Source organism: Antedon bifida, chromosome 1 (genome assembly GCF_963402885.1).
Source record: "Antedon bifida chromosome 1, ecAntBifi1.1, whole genome shotgun sequence".
Taxonomy (NCBI): Eukaryota; Metazoa; Echinodermata; class Crinoidea; order Comatulida; family Antedonidae; genus Antedon; species Antedon bifida.
Genome location: NC_136226.1, coordinates 28,351,509 through 28,373,127, shown reverse-complemented (window position 1 = coordinate 28,373,127; position 21,619 = coordinate 28,351,509). Strand labels below are relative to the sequence as shown.

Sequence of the window (21,619 nt, the reverse complement as noted above, 5' to 3'; positions counted from 1 at the left end):
GTCTGGCCTGGAATTACATTATCATTTGCCACATATGTGCACAAAATGTTTACATTTTTTTTAGCATAAGTCATTTTTTTGAACAAGGGGAATATATAGTGTATATTGAGCTATATAGCTTTGTGGTTAACATGCTTGCATTCAAATCCCAGGGTACAGGGTTCAATCCTGACCTAGTGCCAGGGTTGTAACTCTATCAACTCCATTCCTCAAATGAGACTTAGTTTAGAAGCATGATGAATTATAAAATAGTTTAAATCCATCCTGTAATTGGCGAGTTACTCGCTGTTGAATGCATATGAATTTTGAAAAATATTTAAAAAATCACAAAGGCCAGTCACTATTCAGGGGACACTCATATTTGTGTGGCTTCCACAGGCTATCTAATCTGTAACACTGTAATTCAAAGATTACACGATTGCCCAAAGATACAGAAAGGTGATTTTCCTATTCATATAATAGATTCAAGATTGACCCCTCACCTTAGCTGTTCGCTAATGTTCCTATTATCACATTAAGTACATTTTTATTATTCTACGATGGCTTATTTTTACCAAATATGGTCACGGGAATCAGATGAATGCAAATTTGTACACGTTGATGAGAAACAAACGAGATAATCAAGAAAAAGTAATTTACATATTGGAAAAAATGAAAAAAGCGAAAAGCGTTTAAAAAAAAATCTCATTGAGATGATGACATGGTCTCTAAATTGGTCTAATTTAGGGGCCATGTTAAAATGATTCTACTTCAGTTACTGCAGTAACTTCATTTTTTTTGGGTAAACTACACACTGTTTATTTCAGTGACTGACTCATAAACTTCTACATTGAAACACACTAAAACCATATGTTAACGCAGCCAACAAAATTTAGTTACTGCAGTAACTGCAGTAGACTGATGTTGACATATTCTCTTCAAAATAGATTACAAACAAAATACAATTCTTTAATCAAAGAACAATTACATTTATAGATACAGTAAATGTTACATTAGATTTTAATGATTAGTGTCGAATACAGACAATGTTGAAAGAAAAATAATGATGTGTTTGAGAAACCAAGTTTCTACTCACAAACACGAAATATTTACAAATCCTGTATTTTACCAAAGATTTATTAAATAAAAAATGGCTTACACTAATCGTGAAAACAACTTCATCTGGTTTCAACGTAGCATTATAGTTAATAGTAATACGATTACTAGTCATTTATGACATTAGGCCCTTAAATCCCCACCATAAAAAAAATTTGTAATTTACACATAATGATAATATTAATATTATTATCCAACGAATGTTTGTGAATTAATTGAACTATTTAATTCAAAGGTTCATAATTTTTTTTAATCCATACAAAGTGAAGAAATAAAATTATGTAGAATAGAAGGCACGCCCTTCCATTTTTAGTTGTAGTACTGTAGTTGTCCATATTTATGTCATTAGCACAAAATCAGCTAAAATTTTTAAAAATATGTTTTTCAACTGATTCTGCACTGAAGGGCAACATCAATTTTTTTGAAAGTTGTATTACGCCATACTGCAAAAATCTGCAATACCGGCCGGCATTAAGGATGTTGAAGGATATTGTTGAAATCATTGCGCAATCCACTATAATCCTTCTAATCTTGTTTACGTGCTCAAGACTCATTGCTGTATAATGTAGAATCATTTTACTCTTTTTCGGGAAATTCAGAAAGAGTTGGGATTATAAATATTCTGTAATAGGATATTATTATTATTATTAGAGGAAGTGGGATATTAGGAAGAGTGGGATATTAGGAAGAGTGGGATATTAGGAAGAGTGGGATATTAGGAAGAGTGGGATATTAGGAAGAGTGGGATATTAGAAAGAGTGGGATATTAGAAAGAGTGGGATATTAGAAAGAGTGGGATATTAGGAAGAGTGGGATATTAGGAAGAGTGGGATATTAGGAAGAGTGGGATATTAGGAAGAGTGGGATATTAGGAAGAGTGGGATATTAGGAAGAGTGGGATATTAGAAAGAGTGGGATATTAGAAAGAGTGGGATATTAGGAAGAGTGGGATATTAGGAAGAGTGGGATATTAGGAAGAGTGGGATATTAGAAAGAGTGGGATATTAGAAAGAGTGGGATATTAGGAAGAGTGGGATATTAGGAAGAGTGGGATATTAGAAAGAGTGGGATATTAGGAAGAGTGGGATATTAGAAAGAGTGGGATATTAGGAAGAGTGGGATATTAGGAAGAGTGGGATATTAGGAAGAGTGGGATATTAGGAAGAGTGGAATATTAGGAAGAGTGGGATATTAGGAAGAGTGGGATATTAGAAAGAGTGGGATATTAGAAAGAGTGGGATATTAGGAAGAGTGGGATATTAGGAAGAGTGGGATATTAGGAAGAGTGGGATATTAGGAAGAGTGGGATATTAGGAAGAGTGGGATATTAGAAAGAGTGGGATATTAGGAAGAGTGGGATATTAGGAAGAGTGGGATATTAGGAAGAGTGGGATATTAGGAAGAGTGGGATATTAGAAAGAGTGGGATATTAGAAAGAGTGGGATATTAGGAAGAGTGGGATATTAGGAAGAGTGGGATATTAGGAAGAGTGGGATATTAGGAAGAGTGGGATATTAGGAAGAGTGGGATATTAGAAAGAGTGGGATATTAGGAAGAGTGGGATATTAGGAAGAGTGGGATATTAGGAAGAGTGGGATATTTAGGAAGAGTGGGATATTAGGAAGAGTGGGATATTAGGAAGAGTGGGATATTAGGAAGAGTGGGATATTAGAAAGAGTGGGATATTAGGAAGAGTGGGATATTAGGAAGAGTGGGATATTTAGGAAGAGTGGGATATTTAGGAAGAGTGGGATATTAGGAAGAGTGAGATATTAGGAAGAGTGGGATATTAGAAAGAGTGGGATATTAGAAAGAGTGGGATATTAGGAAGAGTAGGATATTAGGAAGAGTAGGATATTAGGAAGAGTGGGATATTAGGAGGAGTGGGATATTTATAGGAAGAGTGGGATATTAGGAAGAGTGGGATATTAGAAAGAGTGGGATATTAGGAAGAGTGGGATATTAGGAAGAGTGGGATATTAGAAAGAGTGGGATATTAGAAAGAGTGGGATATTAGGAAGAGTGGGATATTAGGAAGAGTAGGATATTAGGAAGAGTAGGATATTAGGAGGAGTGGGATATTTATAGGAAGAGTGGGATATTAGGAAGAGTGGGATATTAGGAAGAGTGGGATATTAGGAAGAGTGGGATATTAGGAAGAGTGGGATATTAGGAAGAGTGGGATATTAGGAAGAGTGGGATATTAGGAAGAGTGGGATATTAGGAAGAATGGGATATTAGGAAGAGTGGGATATTAGGAAGAGTGGGATATTTATAGGAAGAGTGGGATATTAGAAAGAGTGGGATATTAGGAAGAGTGGGATATTTATAGGAAGAGTGGGATATTAGGAAGAGTGGGATATAGGAAGAGTGGGATATTAGGAAGAGTGGGATATTAGGACAAGTGGGATATTAGGAAGAGTGGGATATTAGGAAGAGTGGGATATTAGGAAGAGTGGGATATTAGGAAGAGTGGGATATTAGGACAAGTGGGATATTAGAAAGAGTGGGATATTAGGAAGAGTGGGATATTAGGAAGAGTGGGATATTAGGAAGAGTGGGATATTAGGAAGAGTGGGATATTAGGAGGAGTGGGATATTTATAGGAAGAGTGGGATATTAGGAAGAGTGGGATATTAGGAAGAGTAGGATATTAGGACAAGTGGGATATTAGGAAGAGTGGGATATTAGGAAGAGTGGGATATTAGGAAGAGTGGGATATTAGGAAGAGTGGGATATTAGGAAGAGTGGGATATTAGGAAGAGTGGGATATTAGGAAGAGTGGGATATTAGGAAGAGTGGGATATTAGGAAGAGTGGGATATTAGGAAGAGTGGGATATTAGAAAGAGTGGGATATTTATAGGAAGAGTGGGATATTAGGAAGAGTGGGATATTAGGAGGAGTGGGATATTTATAGGAAGAGTGGGATATTAGGAAGAGTGGGATATTAGGAGTGGGATATTTATAGGAAGAGTGGGATATTAGGAAGAGTGGGATATTTATAGGAAGAGTGGGATATTAGGAAGAGTGGGATATTAGGAGGAGTGGGATATTTATAGGAAGAGTGGGATATTAGGAAGAGTGGGATATTAGGAAGAGTGGGATATTAGGAAGAGTGGGATATTTATAGGAAGAGTGGGATATTAGGAAGAGTGGGATATTAGGAGGAGTGGGATATTTATAGGAAGAGTGGGATATTTATAGGAAGAGTTGGATATTAGAAATAGTGGGATATTAGAACAAGTGGGATATTAGGAAGAGTGGGATATTAGGAAGAGTGGGATATTAGGAAAAGTTGGATATTAGGAAGAGTGGGATATTAGGAAGAGTGGGATATTAGGAAGAGTGGGATATTAGGAAGAGTGGGATATTAGGAAGAGTGGGATATTAGAACAAGTGGGATATTAGGAAGAGTGGGATATTAGGAAGAGTGGGATATTAGGAAGAGTGGGATATTAGGAAGAGTGGGATATTAGGAAGAGTGGGATATTAGAAAGAGTGAGATATTAGGAAGAGTGGGATATTAGGAAGAGTGGACATTAGAAGACCACCTACAGTACACCAGTTTCATAATCCGAGGTTGAGGTTTAATACAACGCAATCGTTCGACGTTACTGAAATAAAGAAAGTTTATGTATCTTGCAATCTTCTCTAAAAAAAACACCAGATATGACATATCTGGCGCCGTGACTTCATCTACACTAGACTACTAAAATACCCATTTTCAGTGATAGCAAAGTGCTATCCATACAGTTAGTTTATTGCAATTAAATCTGCAGTATTATGCATTTTTAATTTATCATCTCTTATCTTAGTTGTCTGTCTTTTATTAACAAAAAATATACATTTAGTAAAGTACTAAAAAATAGGTAAACGTAAAGTATTCATTTTGAACGTACAGTAGGAGAATGAGCTGTTGTTAGGAGCTCATTGTACTAAACCTCGGCATTATGTGGTAGGGTGGCCAGTTCCTTTCCATGCCGCCTAATCCTCCCTAGCATTTTCAACCAGGTACTCATGCTGACTGGACTGTTGGGAATTGAACCAGGATCTCTCTGTGTGACAGTCAAGTGTACCATTCGTCTACCCAACATACTATAATGCATGCAAACCTTTGTGCCCCAAAGCTTTCAAATTGTTGGCTTTAACATGGCAATTTCGTCAATGCAATAGTTGTTGCTAGAACTAATTAGAAAATAAATGACCACATCAAAATTTCCCAAATGAGTAGTTAACTACAGTACCTATATCTACAAAAATAAGAAACACGGAGAAACATAGGCTCAACTATGGTATCAATATAAACAGGGTCCTTGGTCCAAATCCTGTCAGATGTCAGGATTGTTTTCTCATGACAAAAGATAACTAACCCAAAGACTAATTGTATAAGACTGTTTATTTAGAGCATAATAATTGCCATCTTTAAAGCCTACACTATCAAACTTTATGCGACAACAACATGTGATATGTCCATATATGGAAACGATGATGTCATATCACTACCATGTTTGGGAATATCACTACCATATTTGGGCACATCACACTTATTTTGTCAAACTAGTTTGATAGTGTGGACAGAGCTTAGACTGACACTGACAGTGTATGCCTATCCTTGTAATTTTCCTAAATAAATATATAAAAAAACATACGTACAAACGACGTTTCCACAAGGAATAAACTAAAGTGAACATCCATTGCAGATGATCCTTGATGACGAGTAACAGGCACAAACTTTTATTTTTCTACTTTGTTTATACAATTTTATGATAAAATACAGCTCTTGATTGGATCAAAGACTGTACACCGTGGATGAAGTTTTCCTTTAAAATGATCGCAATATCAACAACAACAAAAACATAGTTTGGAAATTACCTTAATCTAAAACATTTATGTGAATCATATCCCGTTCGCTGATGTCCAAACTCTGTACTTTCATTTATGCTCATCCAATCAGATGATAATACTCCGACTAAAACCACAAGGAAACTATTTCCATTCTTTTCCAACAATCTGTTTTTCTGTTTAGTTCTGACATTTTTAGTAATATTTAAAAAAATGGAAAATCCCAGACATTTTAAACATTTAATCAAGTGATAAATATACGATCCGATCGTATACTTTTATTGGATTAAAAGTGGAAAATCCGATTAGCGGTACTTTTCTGTGGCAACTGAGTAAACTGAGAATACAGTATCTCACGCATGCTGTGTTTGGCCATTCTAGACAGAACATACTCATTCCTAATAAGACTCTAATAAGATTAATATACATTTATAATTTTTTGTATTTTTATTTATCCCATTCTGTATAATATTACACAGTACAAAATTTAAAATCATTAATACATTAAATAATAATCTAATATTAATGATATCTTGAATTAATCAAATTGAATAATAATATAAAAATGATTCTAAGCTCAATTTCTACTACCTTGCATACCCCTCCCTACCTAGACTTGACCCCCTACTTAATATTACCGTCATACTTAAGTCGTGTCTCTTGGCAGCAGATCATGGCTCACTGCCATCAAATGACGAAAGTACAAAAATAGTGGAAAAACCATGTAATGACGAATCGTTATATTTATAAAAAAAAAAAACAATTTAGACATTGTTTTAACAAACAATTCTAATTCAATAAATACTATACTACTAAACTATATAGAAAATTTTACAAAAAGACTTCTTGATAATTATTGTTACAGTACAACTTGTGAGCAATTACCCATAAACATTACTACAATGTATTCGTTGTGTGTACATGTTTAAAATACACACGCGTGCATTATGCTCATCAACATAATCCACCCACGTGCGAATGATTTGTATCGCTGATGAAAAATTACTCTAGAGCAAGGAGAATAGCTAACAGTATTCACGAACAGATGATAATAAATCCACAAACATGTTGACAACTGGTTAAAAGCTGGAGGGTAGTAAAGAGTGGGTGGTACAATCTATACAGTACTCCATGTTATGCTAAATATGTTTTATCTTCAGCAGCAAACAAGTCAACAACTCAGCAAGAATGCGGATGCTTTTAATTAACTGCTAATTATCTATGTTAATTAACAATTCGCTATTATACTGACATTGTTGACCTAAATAACCAGATAAGTGTCGGTTTATGAATGCGAACAAATAACTTGTTAAATTACAACAGAATACATTTTCTCCATTTCTACCGTACAGTATGTCTATTTCATGTTACAATGCCAGTAAGTACCAGTTATCGATGTGGAACGCAAAATAATGGTTATTTTATTACGGCATCTTGAACGGTTTATCGGTGTGTATCTTTAATAGGTGCAACACAAAATAATGGTTGGTAATACTTCATCACGATCACCCTTTGACCTCAGGTCACTGACTTTAGCAACTTTTTAACCACCTGTGTACATCATATTTTCGATAATTTTGACATTTTATTCAATAACCATTCACAGATTTAAGAGTTTTCGCAGAAGAAATGCGTATAAAATTATTTTTTTATGATCTATTTGGCAAATAGGCAGAAACATACTATTTTACATTAATTTTTTCATCACTGGGAAAAATTTTTCGCCAGTGTAGCATAGCCAAATGCTACACAATGCCACCTCACTGATATGGCTATCCATATAGCAAGAATAAACGCAATACAAAACTGTGGTTCCTATACTCAAAATTCAGATTAATCAGCAGTTGGGCTAATCAAAATTTGTTAATGAAAATGTTCCCAGGATCAATCATTTCCAAAGGCAATAGGAAATTCAAATAGAATAACAAATCATGGCTTTAAAATAGAACAGTACACAATGTACACTAGGTATAACCAAATCTATAAACTAATTAATTATCAAATAAATAATTAACTATTCAAGTTATCAATTATAACCCAATTTGGATGTTTAATTATTAGGAAGATAAACAGAACAGGTTTTTAAAAATTTTGCCTCATGCAAGATCGCAACAAATTAATACTGAAAACACAACATTATAATTTAAAATAGTGGTCTCTCAAAAGGTCCAGATTTTTTTAAAAAGAAGAAAAACAAAATGAAAAGTTTGTAAAACAAAGCTCTCAAATATCAATTAAATTTTAAATAATTCATTGTTAAATTAAATATACTAATACCTTCAACTTTGTAAAGGAAACAAAACAGTACCAAAACTTGTTGTGCTATTTGTAACAGTAAAGGTTTATCACTTCTTAATATTTTAGACTAGACAGGCTCCATCAACTGTTCCATCTCAGGCGGAACATAATAAAGCGAATAAGATTACACTGGTACTTACTGTCGGAAAGCAGTAAAGACGACTTGGATTATAAATAAGCTAACATCAGAGACTTTGCCAGGACTTGTGCGACGTGTTGCTCGGTCTTAGACAATATCAACTCTTGAAAATAGAGTATTGAATGGCCATCTAAACTAACAGTCTACTATATACTACCATCAGAAAAACGAAAAAGAGGCCAAATAAACTGAGAAAACTTAGGCCTTTATTTACTGTTTGTCAAAACGCTCGTTAAATTTTATAGGATGTTGAATAATAATAATATTTCTAACACGTTTACAAATATAACTCACATGGTTTATATAGGCAGTATATCTATCATAAGTTAATACATTTGTTTGTTTTTGTTGTGTTGATTGTTTTACTATGCAAATTAGGTTAATTAGAATAACCAAGGTTAATAAATGATAGTTTGTTTTATTTTCTATTGGTTATTATGGCGAATTATTATACTAAAAAATGTGTTAAAATGGGAAAAGATAATTATATTGGGAGGGGTGACTATAGGGATAACTATAGGAGGAGGGATAATTAATTATACGATGAGGGATAACTATAATAGGGGGAAGGGGTACGGTAAGTGATTTCAGTAGCTGAGAACCAGGGAGGATTAATGTAGTTGGAATAAATAGCAAGAAGTCAAACAGATACTTAAATTTAATTTCTGAATTTTATTGAAATATAAAACAAACACCTCTTCTATCACACTAACGATGGTGACACAGCAATGATGATTTCTGGGGACTTGAATATAACAGTATTTCAATATGCACTTTCTTGCACACATACTGACAATGTGCAGACGCCGTTTCAATTCATATTAATTCAAATTATATTGTCGATAGGTGGAAAGCGAACACATATTTTGGCTGGGTTGCTGGACCTATTTCAGAAAAAAATCTTGCATGATACAGTATGACTACAGTTTGTCTTGGGTGTAACAATTCAATAAATTACTCAAGTCAATCAATGTACAGTCATTTTAGTAAATCAATATCTTTATGTATAATTATAATAATTTAATTTTGTAAACAATAATTACATTGTTCTTTCTATGTTGATGATTTTTCTTATGATAATGAGTCATGGTATATTTTGGAGAAAATCCAAGTACTATAGGTTCATTTCATTATCAATGTCATCAATTTCATCACAATTAAAACAAATTCATTAAAACAAAATCATCGGCCAGTGGGCTAGTTAGGAAAGGAAGGGTTTTATGCAAAAAACGCTGTTCGGAGTAGGGTGGGATTTTGTGAGTAGGGTGGAGTGTTGAAGTAGAGTGGGGGTGGGGGGGGGGTGGATTATGTAGGGTGTAGTGTTCAAGTAGAGTGGGGGGTTGGGCGTAGGGTGGGAGGTTGGAAGTAGGGTAATAGGGTGGTGGAGTAGGGTGGGGGAGTAGGATGGCGTGTTAAGCGAGGGAAAAGGAATCTGCAATACAGCTACGATAGCTTCATTACTTTTTAAGGAAATTTTTTGACAAAAATGTGATTGGACAATGGTAGCATAATGCAGAAAAGGTAAAAAAGTTTGTTTAAAAAAAAGGGAATGGGGGTAGAAAGAAGAGAAATTGAAAAAAACATAGCCAGGAAAAAATGTCGTTCAACTCGAGTAGTAAAAATAATATTAATAATATTCAACAATATTTAATCAAGGATTGTTTTTATGGAGTAGATTACTAACTATGTTTACTATAGTAGCATGATTAACCATTATTCATTAAAACAACAAACAAAATTAACAAAAGACCATATTGTTTGTTACTCTATTCTTTTAGGATAATTATGATTCAGTCATTTAATAAAGAGACCTTGTTCAATATTGTATTATTATTATAATTATTATTCAATGACAACTACAACCATGTCATTACAAATTTATTCTAAAACAATATACACAGTCAACTACTACTGGATACACCCTAAGGCTGGCCTAATTCTTAATTCATAAAGGAAAAAGACATTTACGTTTCCCGTACCTAAAAGAGCCAAAAATATTGGTATGGGTTCGAGAACTCCTAGTTCTGGTGGTGAAACAATTCTCCTTGGGCAACAACTATATAAACCATCGGCCCAGTGTACACAGTTTGTCCGTGTGTACTTTAAAGAACCCAGTTCATTTTGAGACGAGTAGGGGTTAATTGGTTCACAAGATAGCCCCTGTTATGGGGGATTACCACCTATCTGATAGGACAGTGATTAATTTACTATTGGTAATCCTTGGCCACATGTGCCTAAATACATAAAATTAAAAAAATAAAAACTTCTGTCTGACCAACAGAAGAAGAAATGCTAAATATTGAAAACAATGTATTGTGTTGTTTCATCTAGACTACCCTGGATATTATTATTGTTAGTCATTAGTATTTTTGTAAACAATCACTTTAAACTGTTGATATTGTGAGCATGACACTGACGTTTTAATGACATTCATTTTGACCTCGTTCGGTTTGTCATGCACACCGTACCAGCATAATTATGACTTAGCGTGTTGTAATCATCGTTCATAGTTAGTACAGATCCAGGGATGATGCAAGTCGATAATTGAGCAAAGTTTTTAAGAAAAAATCGCAAAACAGTTCAAGTTTAATAAATGCTGAGAAGATGCAGTTGTATAGATGAGGTACCACTGGCTACTGGCTGTACCACTGTGGTATCTCGGCTACTGTACCACTGTGGTATAGTAGTATCTTGAACTGTACACCATTCAACTACTCAGCTCTCGACTAAATATTCATAATGCGGATACTGTAGAAACACATGAGTATGCGCAGAATGACTTTTATACTCAAAAGGAGCATATTCACATGGTACAGTATGTCATGGAAATTAAGGGTTACTGCTCTACCAATATAGAAATCAAGTCCGGCAAATTTTCCATCAAATTTACAAAATATAGCCTTCGATTGCTGTTGGTCTATGTTTTTAATGGCATATAAGGCCTAACCTGAAATAAATAATATATTTTACAACTCCCTGGGCCTAACCTACCACTCACTACTATTTTTTAATGTATAATTTTCTTTTACCATTTTAAATACCGGTTTCAGCCAATTTAGTCTAGCAAATCTTACTGGCAAAACCTGCTTCAGGAAAATAGTGCACTTACTATACACAAACAACAGTGGTGTTGATATAGCCTACGTGTCACATGCTTATTTTCCTTTTCTTGCTTTGGAGTTTCCAAAAATGTTATAAACACTTCTTCAGGATTGCCTATTTTTGACCAATGGTAGTCACCTTAAAATTCAATCTAACCCAAATAAAACAACAGATCTACACCTTTGAATTACTGTCCAGTGTCTGTCCAAAAAATCTTTCCGAAGAACAAGCAACTAAGCTCATACAGCAATTACATAGCCTACTAATTTTTCAAAAAAAGCATACCTTTCGTTATTGTAGTTGGTTTGTTTTTTTATTATCTCCAGTAAAACAAATGTATTCGTCAAATGCTTTAGTTACAACTAAATTCATTTAACAATTATTTTATGATTTATAATTTATTTTATTGGGGAAAACTGTTAACTTGCACCTTCGTTTTTAAAAATAATCATTTTTAGAAATCACAACCTCGAGCAAAATAAATTTCACTAACACTGGATGGGGAATTCCCCTATTATTACACTCTGAGTAATAAAATCAACATCGTTAATGTAATAAGCTCATACGTTATCTGTTAAATGTCACAAAAACAAACCTAGTTCATGTTTCACATCCCTTCATGTGACTTTAATTTAGTAATGGACCTATTTTTAAGAATAATATTTTTAGGAAACCATTATAAAATTCTAATAATAATACACTGAAGTATCAATCCAACACTTATTTGTATACTATCCAGTAAAACGGGTTTGGACTGTACCATTTATAAATAGGGTGGACTGTACCATTTATAAATAGGGTGTACTGTATAGGATATTGTCTGTTTACACAGGGATGTGGAATAGGTACAAGTACAAAACAAATAGAACCCCTTCTTTGGGACAACTTATTCAGGGGACACCTTCCTATGAAACGAACAAGGGGAAATATATGCAATCATTAACACTAAAGACAACCTTTCAAGGGACACAGCTATTAAGGGGACACTTTTTTGGTCCCGAAGATGTCGCCCTTAATTAGGATTCTAGTGTATTAATAGCTAGTTATTTTTCAAACATGTGTTTGATATGAAGTGTCTTTTCCAAGGACAGTCTGCAGTAATTCATCTTATGGAATGAAAGATATCAAATTGATATTAATCTGTTTCTGAACAGAACAATTTGAAATAGGAAGTGTTCAATGATGATATGAGAAAAGTAATTAAAGATTGATCGTGACCTTACTACAACACAAGGATATCTATAATTATAATGTGGGAAAGTGGAAGATCAAAGGTCAACTTTCGGAATGAAATGCTTGGCATCATTCAGATCTGTATCCATCCCAAAGCGAGCCTAATTCTGTGTTCTGAGTACTTACACTTATCGATTGCCTAGGTAAACACAAATCATGTGTAAATGTTTTGTTTTTATATATTTAGGCAAATTGCCAAGGATAACCATAACATGAATTCATTCACTATCCTTCTTAACGGTGGCAATCCCATATACACAAGATGCTCTACATAAACAAAGTCAATTCTTTGGGAGTGGAGTTGTAATTTGTCATTAGAAAAAATCCTGACACATGATATGACAGGATTTGAACCCAGGACCCTTGGATTGGTAGCCGAGCATCATAACAAACCACCAATCCACAACTCCACATAAATGCGGTCTAAGGTACATTTAAAGACATTAAATAAACTGGATCTCATTGTGAGAAAAATAAAAATAAATCCATGATACTTATGCCAGGTAGCTTCTTGAATCTTGGTGTGGGTACCTAGTTGAGATTTGGAATAAAATTAAGTTTAGGCTTGTGCTACTAGAACACCACTTTACTTATTAAATTCCTATCAATTTATTATAATGAGAAGTTTTCTTTTCTCAACTAATTGAAGGCTTAAGCCAATTATAAGAAAATCAATAAATATTCACATAATATTCACAAACAAATGTAATGACAGCAGCCATCAAAACAATTATAAACGACAATAAAGTCATCGTAAATATTTTTTACAATAGAAACAACAATACGATATTCTTTGATTTATGCGAAATGCAATTCCATTCTTTGAGAATTTCTAATGCGTTCCCCAAAGCATGTTATCTTCAAAAGAACGAGGGCGCAGATAAAGCAGACAGGTCAAGCGCATCAACGTTCCGTCAAAGCAAGTCTAAGTGTGCAGAATGCTGTTAGAATTAATCCACTTTCATTATGCATGCTTAAAAAAAAATACCATCATGTCTTTTTGGATCTCTCTAATGACATTCATATGTGCTTTAATATTTTAATGCTTTTCTTGCTGTTGGAATGTAGTGTGTTTAAAAATGAACGTGAAATGAAATTTTAAAGATATTCACAATTTTAATTCAAAATTCAAGACTTTTTAATTCGGTAATTTAAATGTTGCAATATTTTGTAGGTAGTTAAATGTATTTTGTAAATATTTTAATTTATTAAAGGAAGGCAATTTTTTTTTGACAAATAATGTATATCTACAGTAAGTGTATGTTATTTGTTATCCACACTGTGGCGGATAACTCCTTGTAATTGTCAAAGATCATCCCTTTTTTTCTGTATTATCCTTCTTTATTTCTGCCCTTTTTTGTGTCTCGCGTATCTCTAAAACGTGTAAACATAGCATTACATAACTTTGTCAACATATCGACATTCACGTGAAGTTGTGCACCTCCTATTTTTTATTAATGATGTCAGACTTGCGCAACGTGAGGTACATGAGATTTTATGAATTTCAATGATTGATCATAGAAGAAAAAGGTTTTAATTTGTATTGACACTTTAAAGGAGTAAACAAAAAAAACAAACACATGCAATCGCCTACATAACCTTTATGTGACTTGCTTTATTGCTCAATAACTATATAACTATGTATTTTATGGTATGGGTGTAATGGTATAAATTGATCAGTGTTACATTCCCTTTGCAATGATACCATGGATGACTAAGTTTAGTGTGGAATGTTCACTGAAAAGGTGGTTGAACAAAATGGTACCAAACTTTTTTGAATTCAGGAACTCAAGAATAACATAGTTATAGCCAAAAAGATCTAATTTGGCACAAATATCAAGCTTGAAGTAGAGCCATACTGCAATATCCGCAATAAGAGTCTCAGTTTATTTCCTTCATCTTAATTTTTTATTTGTTGGGGACTTTATTATCTTTATCCCGCGTGACAATTAGCCATTTCATAGTTTATAAACAGAACCGAAAGTTTCTTCTGCCAAAAATATACCATATAATATACAGTTTTTAGAAAATACTATATTATGATATTTATTTGGCAGCAGAAACAGGTCCTAAGACGAAAGATTATAATATAGAAAAATATAGAAATATTTGAATTCAAAATGTGAACAATTGAAATTATCATAGATAATGGCAATCACTCTGATTTAAAGCAATTTTTAAATTAAATCCCACCACCTAATTTCCACCAAATTTTATGCCCAGACCCCAGGTAAAATTTAAAAAAAATAAAACTATACCGTATATCTCATAATCTTGTTTTCAACGGCTACCAATAAACGTGTTCAACAGGAGCTTAAAAAGGGTTGTTGTGATTTTTATTTTAAGATTTCTTAATTAAAAATGTTTAAATTTGATAAAATATGCAAATTACAAACCCACCCATCCACACAGACTACTTACTACTGTTGTCAACAAAGCGATATGAAACAAATGTTTTTTATGGCACTTCAATTCATTAATTTTAGACAATACATCCTACACACGTTTAAAGCAAAGAATGAAACAATTGATGTATAAAACCGCATGTTCCGTCGCATGTACTCAAATTTATTAAAAAAATAATTCCTCTGTTTAAACATCCCACGCCATAGAAAGAATAACTAATTTATTAAATATGGATTCAGATTGCAAAATTTCATTTAATGGTGTTCATATTTTGTTTACGAATTTATTCTGATGTGTCTTTTCTTAAAGCAGTCATATGCTGCCGTAGAGGACCATAAGGTGGCTAGTGTATATTGTAAATTTATTTAAAGACTGATAGCACATACCCACATTTGTACTAATTATAGAGGGCTCTATATTATCAGTGAGTTTTAGAGCAGATACATACTTTAATAACAATAATTCATACTAAATTAAAAATTCATGAGAAACAAAAACTTCAATTTTTAGAATTAGTTGTTTAAACACAGAATCAATTGAATAATTTGGTCTGTACTACAGGACCAAAATCTAAAAACGAAAAATAGAAGGCGAATAGAAATCCACTCATGCATACAATTTCAACAACAAATTTAATTTTAATTTTAAATTGTATTCAAAATTGTTGATTTTTATGAGTACATTAAAGATACAGTGTTTAGATAATGAGAATAAAATTTGAAAATATCAAAACACAATTTATTGTCATTTAATGTTATTTTATTTACGTTAAAAATGTTTATGTTGTTATTATGGTTACATACAGTATTGACTATCTATTGATTGCAAAGGTTAGGATGTAAGAATACCAATCCCTAGTGATTTGAATCGGAAGTTTACACTCAAGCTAAATTGGATTTTCCAATGATGATGTTGTTCGCTGAAGCATAGCATTGAACGCAAACATAAACACATCAATAATATAACAAGCTGAGGACGAGGTTATAGCATTATGAGATCTCGTAAAGCAAAATTAATGCTTAAACAGTACAGTAATATTTAATATTATTTTATTATTTATATATTAATGCAGACACAGTGTTAATATGCAAAATAATTTTATTTATTTGAATATGCTAATTTTGATATATTCACTCTTTTATATTTTTTAGATTTTCAGTAGGGTAAATTTTAAAATTTTGACATTTTTCTAGTTTTGTTTGCTTTTTAAAGACAAAACAATTTAAAATAAATATAACCATCTTTTTTTAGTCACAAGAACAAATCAGTTTTCATAAAATTTAAGTCATAAATCAACAGTCTGCGTAAAAAAAAATCCATAATAACAATTAGCGCCTGATGATAATAATCTTTCGGAACAAGTGTTGAGTTGTTAATTGCGCAATGTCCGTCTTTTAGTGGACCAGAAAGTGATCTCCTGTTGGAAACCGTAATCCTTTACTTCCTTCATCGTGGTTGACCAAAGCTCGTTAACGAGAGAAGGACGCATAAATCCCATCGCCTACGAGATGATAAATGGCCCATAAATATAAGAATTGTCTTGCCTGCAAACCTAATAAACACACCTTTGATATTTAAGGATTCTACAACAAGGGGAAATCTCTGTAAATTTCATGTTGAAAGCATCTACTGTGAGCGACATAAATTATAATATATTTCATACAGAAACATACACTTAATTGAAATAATAATATTATTTTAATATTAAATTTATTTTATTTTTAAAGAATAGAAACCCAAAGGGTACACAGAAACTTGCATTTAAATTCTCAATTCAATTAAAAACTGGTAAGCATCATCTTCCATGGTCATTTTGTCCCAATTTCAAGTCAAACAACCTACATCTTGGCTTCTAATAGGAAGTTAGGCCGACTATCTGGAGCCATTAATAATAATTAGACTTATTATGTTGGGCTATTACTGGAGCAGTTTCTGTTTGTTAATGAAAAATGCTGAATGGGCAAATCCCACAGTGTAGAACCTAAGGCTCACTTTAAATGACAAAACAAAAAAAAAGCTTAATTAATGTAAAATAGCGCCCTCAATTAATATGCACTATATTTAATGTCAAACACCAAACAATTTGTTACTACGGTAGTATAAACATTAGTATAGGTTATATAAAGTTCACTGGAGTAAAAAAACATTTGTTTAAATGTTGTGTTTGGGAAACTCCCTTTAAATGACAAGGCAAAAAAAAAACTTAAGTGCCAATTGAAGATTTGAAAAGTATTATTGGGAATGTTCTAAAAACATGCCAGCTGATAGAGCTGAATCTTACTATCCGATGTTATAATACCAACAATGGAAATTAAATGAATCGTTATGAATCAAAATTTTGACAGATGAAAAAAAAATCAATGGAGTGCATATTATTATTATAAAAAGTGTTAACAATAGGTGATGTCCTTCAAATGCTAGGGCATTCACCCAATGAATTGCAATACACTATAATTTGCACGTAGTAATTTTTATCATGAATTAACAAATGTTTTTGTGTTACCACTAAAGAAAGACCACATTGTGTGTAACTTTATGTAATTGCATGTTAAAGCGAGTCAATGGCCGAACGCTTAAGGCACGAATGCCGTACGTAATCCATCTGTACGTTCACAACTTCCAATTCAGGGTTCAATCCTGACTTACGGTAGTGACAGGGTAACACACAAATGTTTCTACTTCACTCATTTATGCATCAGAAATTATATTTATTCATCCTGTAATTGTTGAGATTCTTTGGATTATTTCAATAAAAAAAGACCATCCACCTCATTATTTTAAAACCTCAAATTAAAACTTTTGATCTTTGTATTGTAGATAAATAAAAACAAACCCAATCATTATTCCATGTTCTGCAGATTTAACGTTAATTGTGAACACAATTATAGAAGAAAAAAAAATATCCTTACCATATCACTTATAGAATATTTTAATGAACCTGTGGCCATCAAACCTATACAATAATGTATTTAAAAGGTACAGTATACAGTATAAAATATAAAAACTGGTACTTTTGAATAATTTCTAAAAATATACTGTAACTAACATATTTTGAAGGACAGTTCACCAAAAGAATTCAAACATCCACATTTTTCAAATACTCAAAATATTTAACTATTTTGAAAACAAAGACAATTTTATTTCAAAATTCACATTTGTTTTACTATGTATGGAGTCCAAGGCCAATGAAGAAAATTCCAAAAGAAAGTATCTCTTTTATTCATGATGTAATCTTATGAATATTCATAACAAAAAAAGCAATCATAATTTCTAAATTGATGAAGTTATATACTGTATTAGACCGTCATCATCCATTTTAACCAATTTCAAAAGGTTATCGTAATTAGGTAATGTCACGACAAAGTACAACACATCTTCTAATTGTAATATATAAAAAGTCTAAAGACCTATTCTTTCTTCTATTTATTTGCATTGGAATGGGTTTACGGTTAAAATCACAAATTATTCTCATTTCATCTTTGTAAAAAATAAAATAATACTAATAATATAATAATAATTGATTCGAGCATCTTAAACAGTTATTAAAGTTAATAATAATATATTACGACACAAGTTTTCTTTAATGTTTCCACCAAAAAAATGTAAAACAAAGATTTTGGCTTAATATTGATTTTAAAGTTCAAGTTCAGCAACATTTTGGTCGACTACAGTACCAAATGATAGTACATTAACAAAATAAACTCATTTGAAATATTTAAGAGCTCATTAGTGTAAAATAGCGCCCTCAATTAATTTGCACTATATTTAATGTCAAATACCGAACAATTTGTTACTAAGGTAGTATAAACATTGTGTAGGTTATATAAAGTTCACCAGAGTAAAAAAACATTTAAGATTATTGAAAATATACAGTAGTATTTAACATTTTGCACCAAAACCAACAAATCACTGTCATTATCATGTAATGTAATAATACTAATACGTTAACAAAATAAAGTTATAAAGATGTTGTATTGTCTGTAATGTTTTAGTTTCATTTTTTTTAAATGTTAAACATTTTGCCAAACCAACTGAGACAGTCGCAAGTCTCTCGTTGGATTTTTCTTTACCAATAAATAAGGATAACATCAGGTACAGTAGGCCACCTAGACAAGCCCTACTGATAATACAGTGATGGGTGGGTATAAGCTAGGCACAAAATACACAACATTTATACCAGACTGTGGGCTTATATATACACCCACGTTAGATAAAATTGTCAAGCAAATCTTTCTGAAAATAAGCAATCAATGATATTAACCAGCACCAATAATATAATTCTCTCTCATAAAGTCTACTGTGATAAAGAAATTCTTATCTTACCCAATTCCAAAACTTAATTGCAGTCATTACGTAATGTAGAATCCAAGTCAGACCTAATATATTAGTAGTTTGAATAACTCCATGTTTATAATACACTTCACTACCTAGCTACAGTTCACAGCTGACTAAACTTGCCTTCAGCAAAAATGTACATTTTACTGAAATGATGACACACCTCTTTTGTGAAGGTCAATTACTTTGACCTTTGTGGTTTTGAAAGAATTTCAGGAAGCTCCACTTGTATCATGCAAATTCCAAGAACAAACATTCTGGTAATACAGTCTGGACAAGACTTTTGTAGTAAAAAACTTTCACACTCGTCAGGACTATTTTAAGTCTATTTAATAAATATTTCAATATTACTAACCCAAAATGTGTTACTTTATGATCTCCTCCTAAACCGTTACAAGAACATCACTTAGCTCTACACTAAGTGGGAAAAACTCCTATTTTAGTTTGATCTTCCGGTTTTGTATTATTTGTTGTATATATAGTATATATGGAATATTTATTCTGAAATAAAGTGATCAAATCAAATTTGCATCGTTTAATAGAGGAGAGCACCTTTTAATTACCCTTAAGTCATTAGATTGTGTTTTAGGACAGATTGATTGATTTAATGTATTACCAGTCACACAAACATACAGTACATTTAAAAGAATTAAAGAATCAGTACAACAGTAAGATTCGAGTTAAAAGGATAATCCCAAAAAGTAAAATACTTAATTCCATTGGGGTCCAGACCACGGCAACAACAAACAAATTGCACTGTTCCCTAAGATTAAAATGTAAATTTCCTTGTCTATTAGGTCATTAAAAAATGATCCAAAAAAAACCACAATTTTTTTAAACAGTTTCTGTGGACCAATTTTTAACTTCAAGTAATAGTGGTTACAATTTGACCCCATCTCAGGTCAAACGAATGGCCTGTGAATACTGAATTCTTTCTGAGGGCCTGTTTCTGCTGAGCAGAAATAATCGATTATTAACCGTTTATTTTTTTAATCGATTATTTTTGGGCAGCAGAAACGGCGCAAAATAAAATAACCGATTAAAAATAACCGATTAAAAACACTCAATCCATTGCGTGTTTTAATCGATTATTTCTTGTTTTAACCGATTATTGCGGAGCAGTTTTGAGCTGCAACACAAATAGCGATTATTGACCCCACTTTGACCTCTAGAGTATGGCAAACTCATTCACGTCACAAAGCATGCTGTTTATTTGCGCGATATCGACGACGACGACGATCAGCAAAACAACGATCGCGATGTAGACCGAATAACAATCAAATGTTAAACATTTGATTTTTATTATTTTGTGGGGGAGAATTATACCGAGAGACTCCAGGATTTTGTGTTACAAGTACACCCTTACATCCCACCAGTCCAGGCTAACGATGTTTTACATGTCCTTTTGTAGGCCTGTTGTCTGTTTCGGTAGAAATATATAGCCTATAGTAGGCCTAGCAGGCCGAAGGTAGAACCAACGAACGGCGAAACGAACTTTTCTCGCCGACGTGTCTTTATTAATATAACATCATTATTCTGTTGTATGTGGTACGGTAGTAGGCCTAGATGTTTTACAAATAATATAGCTTTACGTAAGAGTAATTTTTAATCCTACATGTGAGAGTTTAACGCAGCGATAGGATGTAAACAAACCAACTCTCATCGGCCTTTCATAACTTGAATGCGCTGTGGGGGGAATGATGACGTGATTTTAAAAACCGATTACCTGAATAACCGATTAAAGTCGTAGCAATTTTCAATTGCAACGCGATTATTTTTGTGGTTTGCGGTGACTGGAAAAAATCGATTATTTTGATTTTTTCAGCAGAAACAGACCCTGAGTGACCACAAACTGGGAAATCCATTAAAAAAAATTAATTACAGTATGAGTAAGTTGCAAGTGATCTTTGTTTACCAACAAACCACCAAAACAGGTTTTTGAGGAAAACTGTTCTTCTGCGGTATTTACAAAACATGCCTTTCAAAAGAATAGTTATTGGAAAGTTGTAGAGCTTTGCACAAAACAGACTATATTATTAATAAATGATTACAATTCCATGAAAAAGAAAGATGGATTTTGGTCTGAACAAAAAAATTCCAAAAAACACTTGAAATAAGAAAATGCCAAAAGTAAGCTCTGAACAAAAGAAACATATTTTAAAGTAATT

General features: G+C 32.7%; 1 protein-coding gene across 4 annotated transcripts in view; it reads right to left on the bottom strand.

The window, feature by feature from the left end:
• LOC144848658 (apoptosis regulator R1-like) overlaps nucleotides 1-19,545 on the bottom strand; it is a 45,125-nt gene extending 25,580 nt beyond the window's left edge. For 2 of the 4 annotated variants that reach the window (XR_013613902.1, XM_078705498.1), the window contains exon 1: nucleotides 19,440-19,545. Coding sequence is in view for 1 of the 4 variants with exons in the window: in XM_078705498.1 (XP_078561624.1) it covers nucleotides 19,440-19,466 (27 nt within the window). In the remaining 3 variants the exon portion in view is untranslated. Of the gene's footprint in view, nucleotides 1-5,749; nucleotides 5,785-8,376; nucleotides 8,631-19,439 lie in introns of those variants that run through there. The other 2 variants (XR_013613904.1, XR_013613905.1) reach the window with 2 other exon arrangements.
• Nucleotides 19,546-21,619: the final 2,074 nt, after the last annotated feature.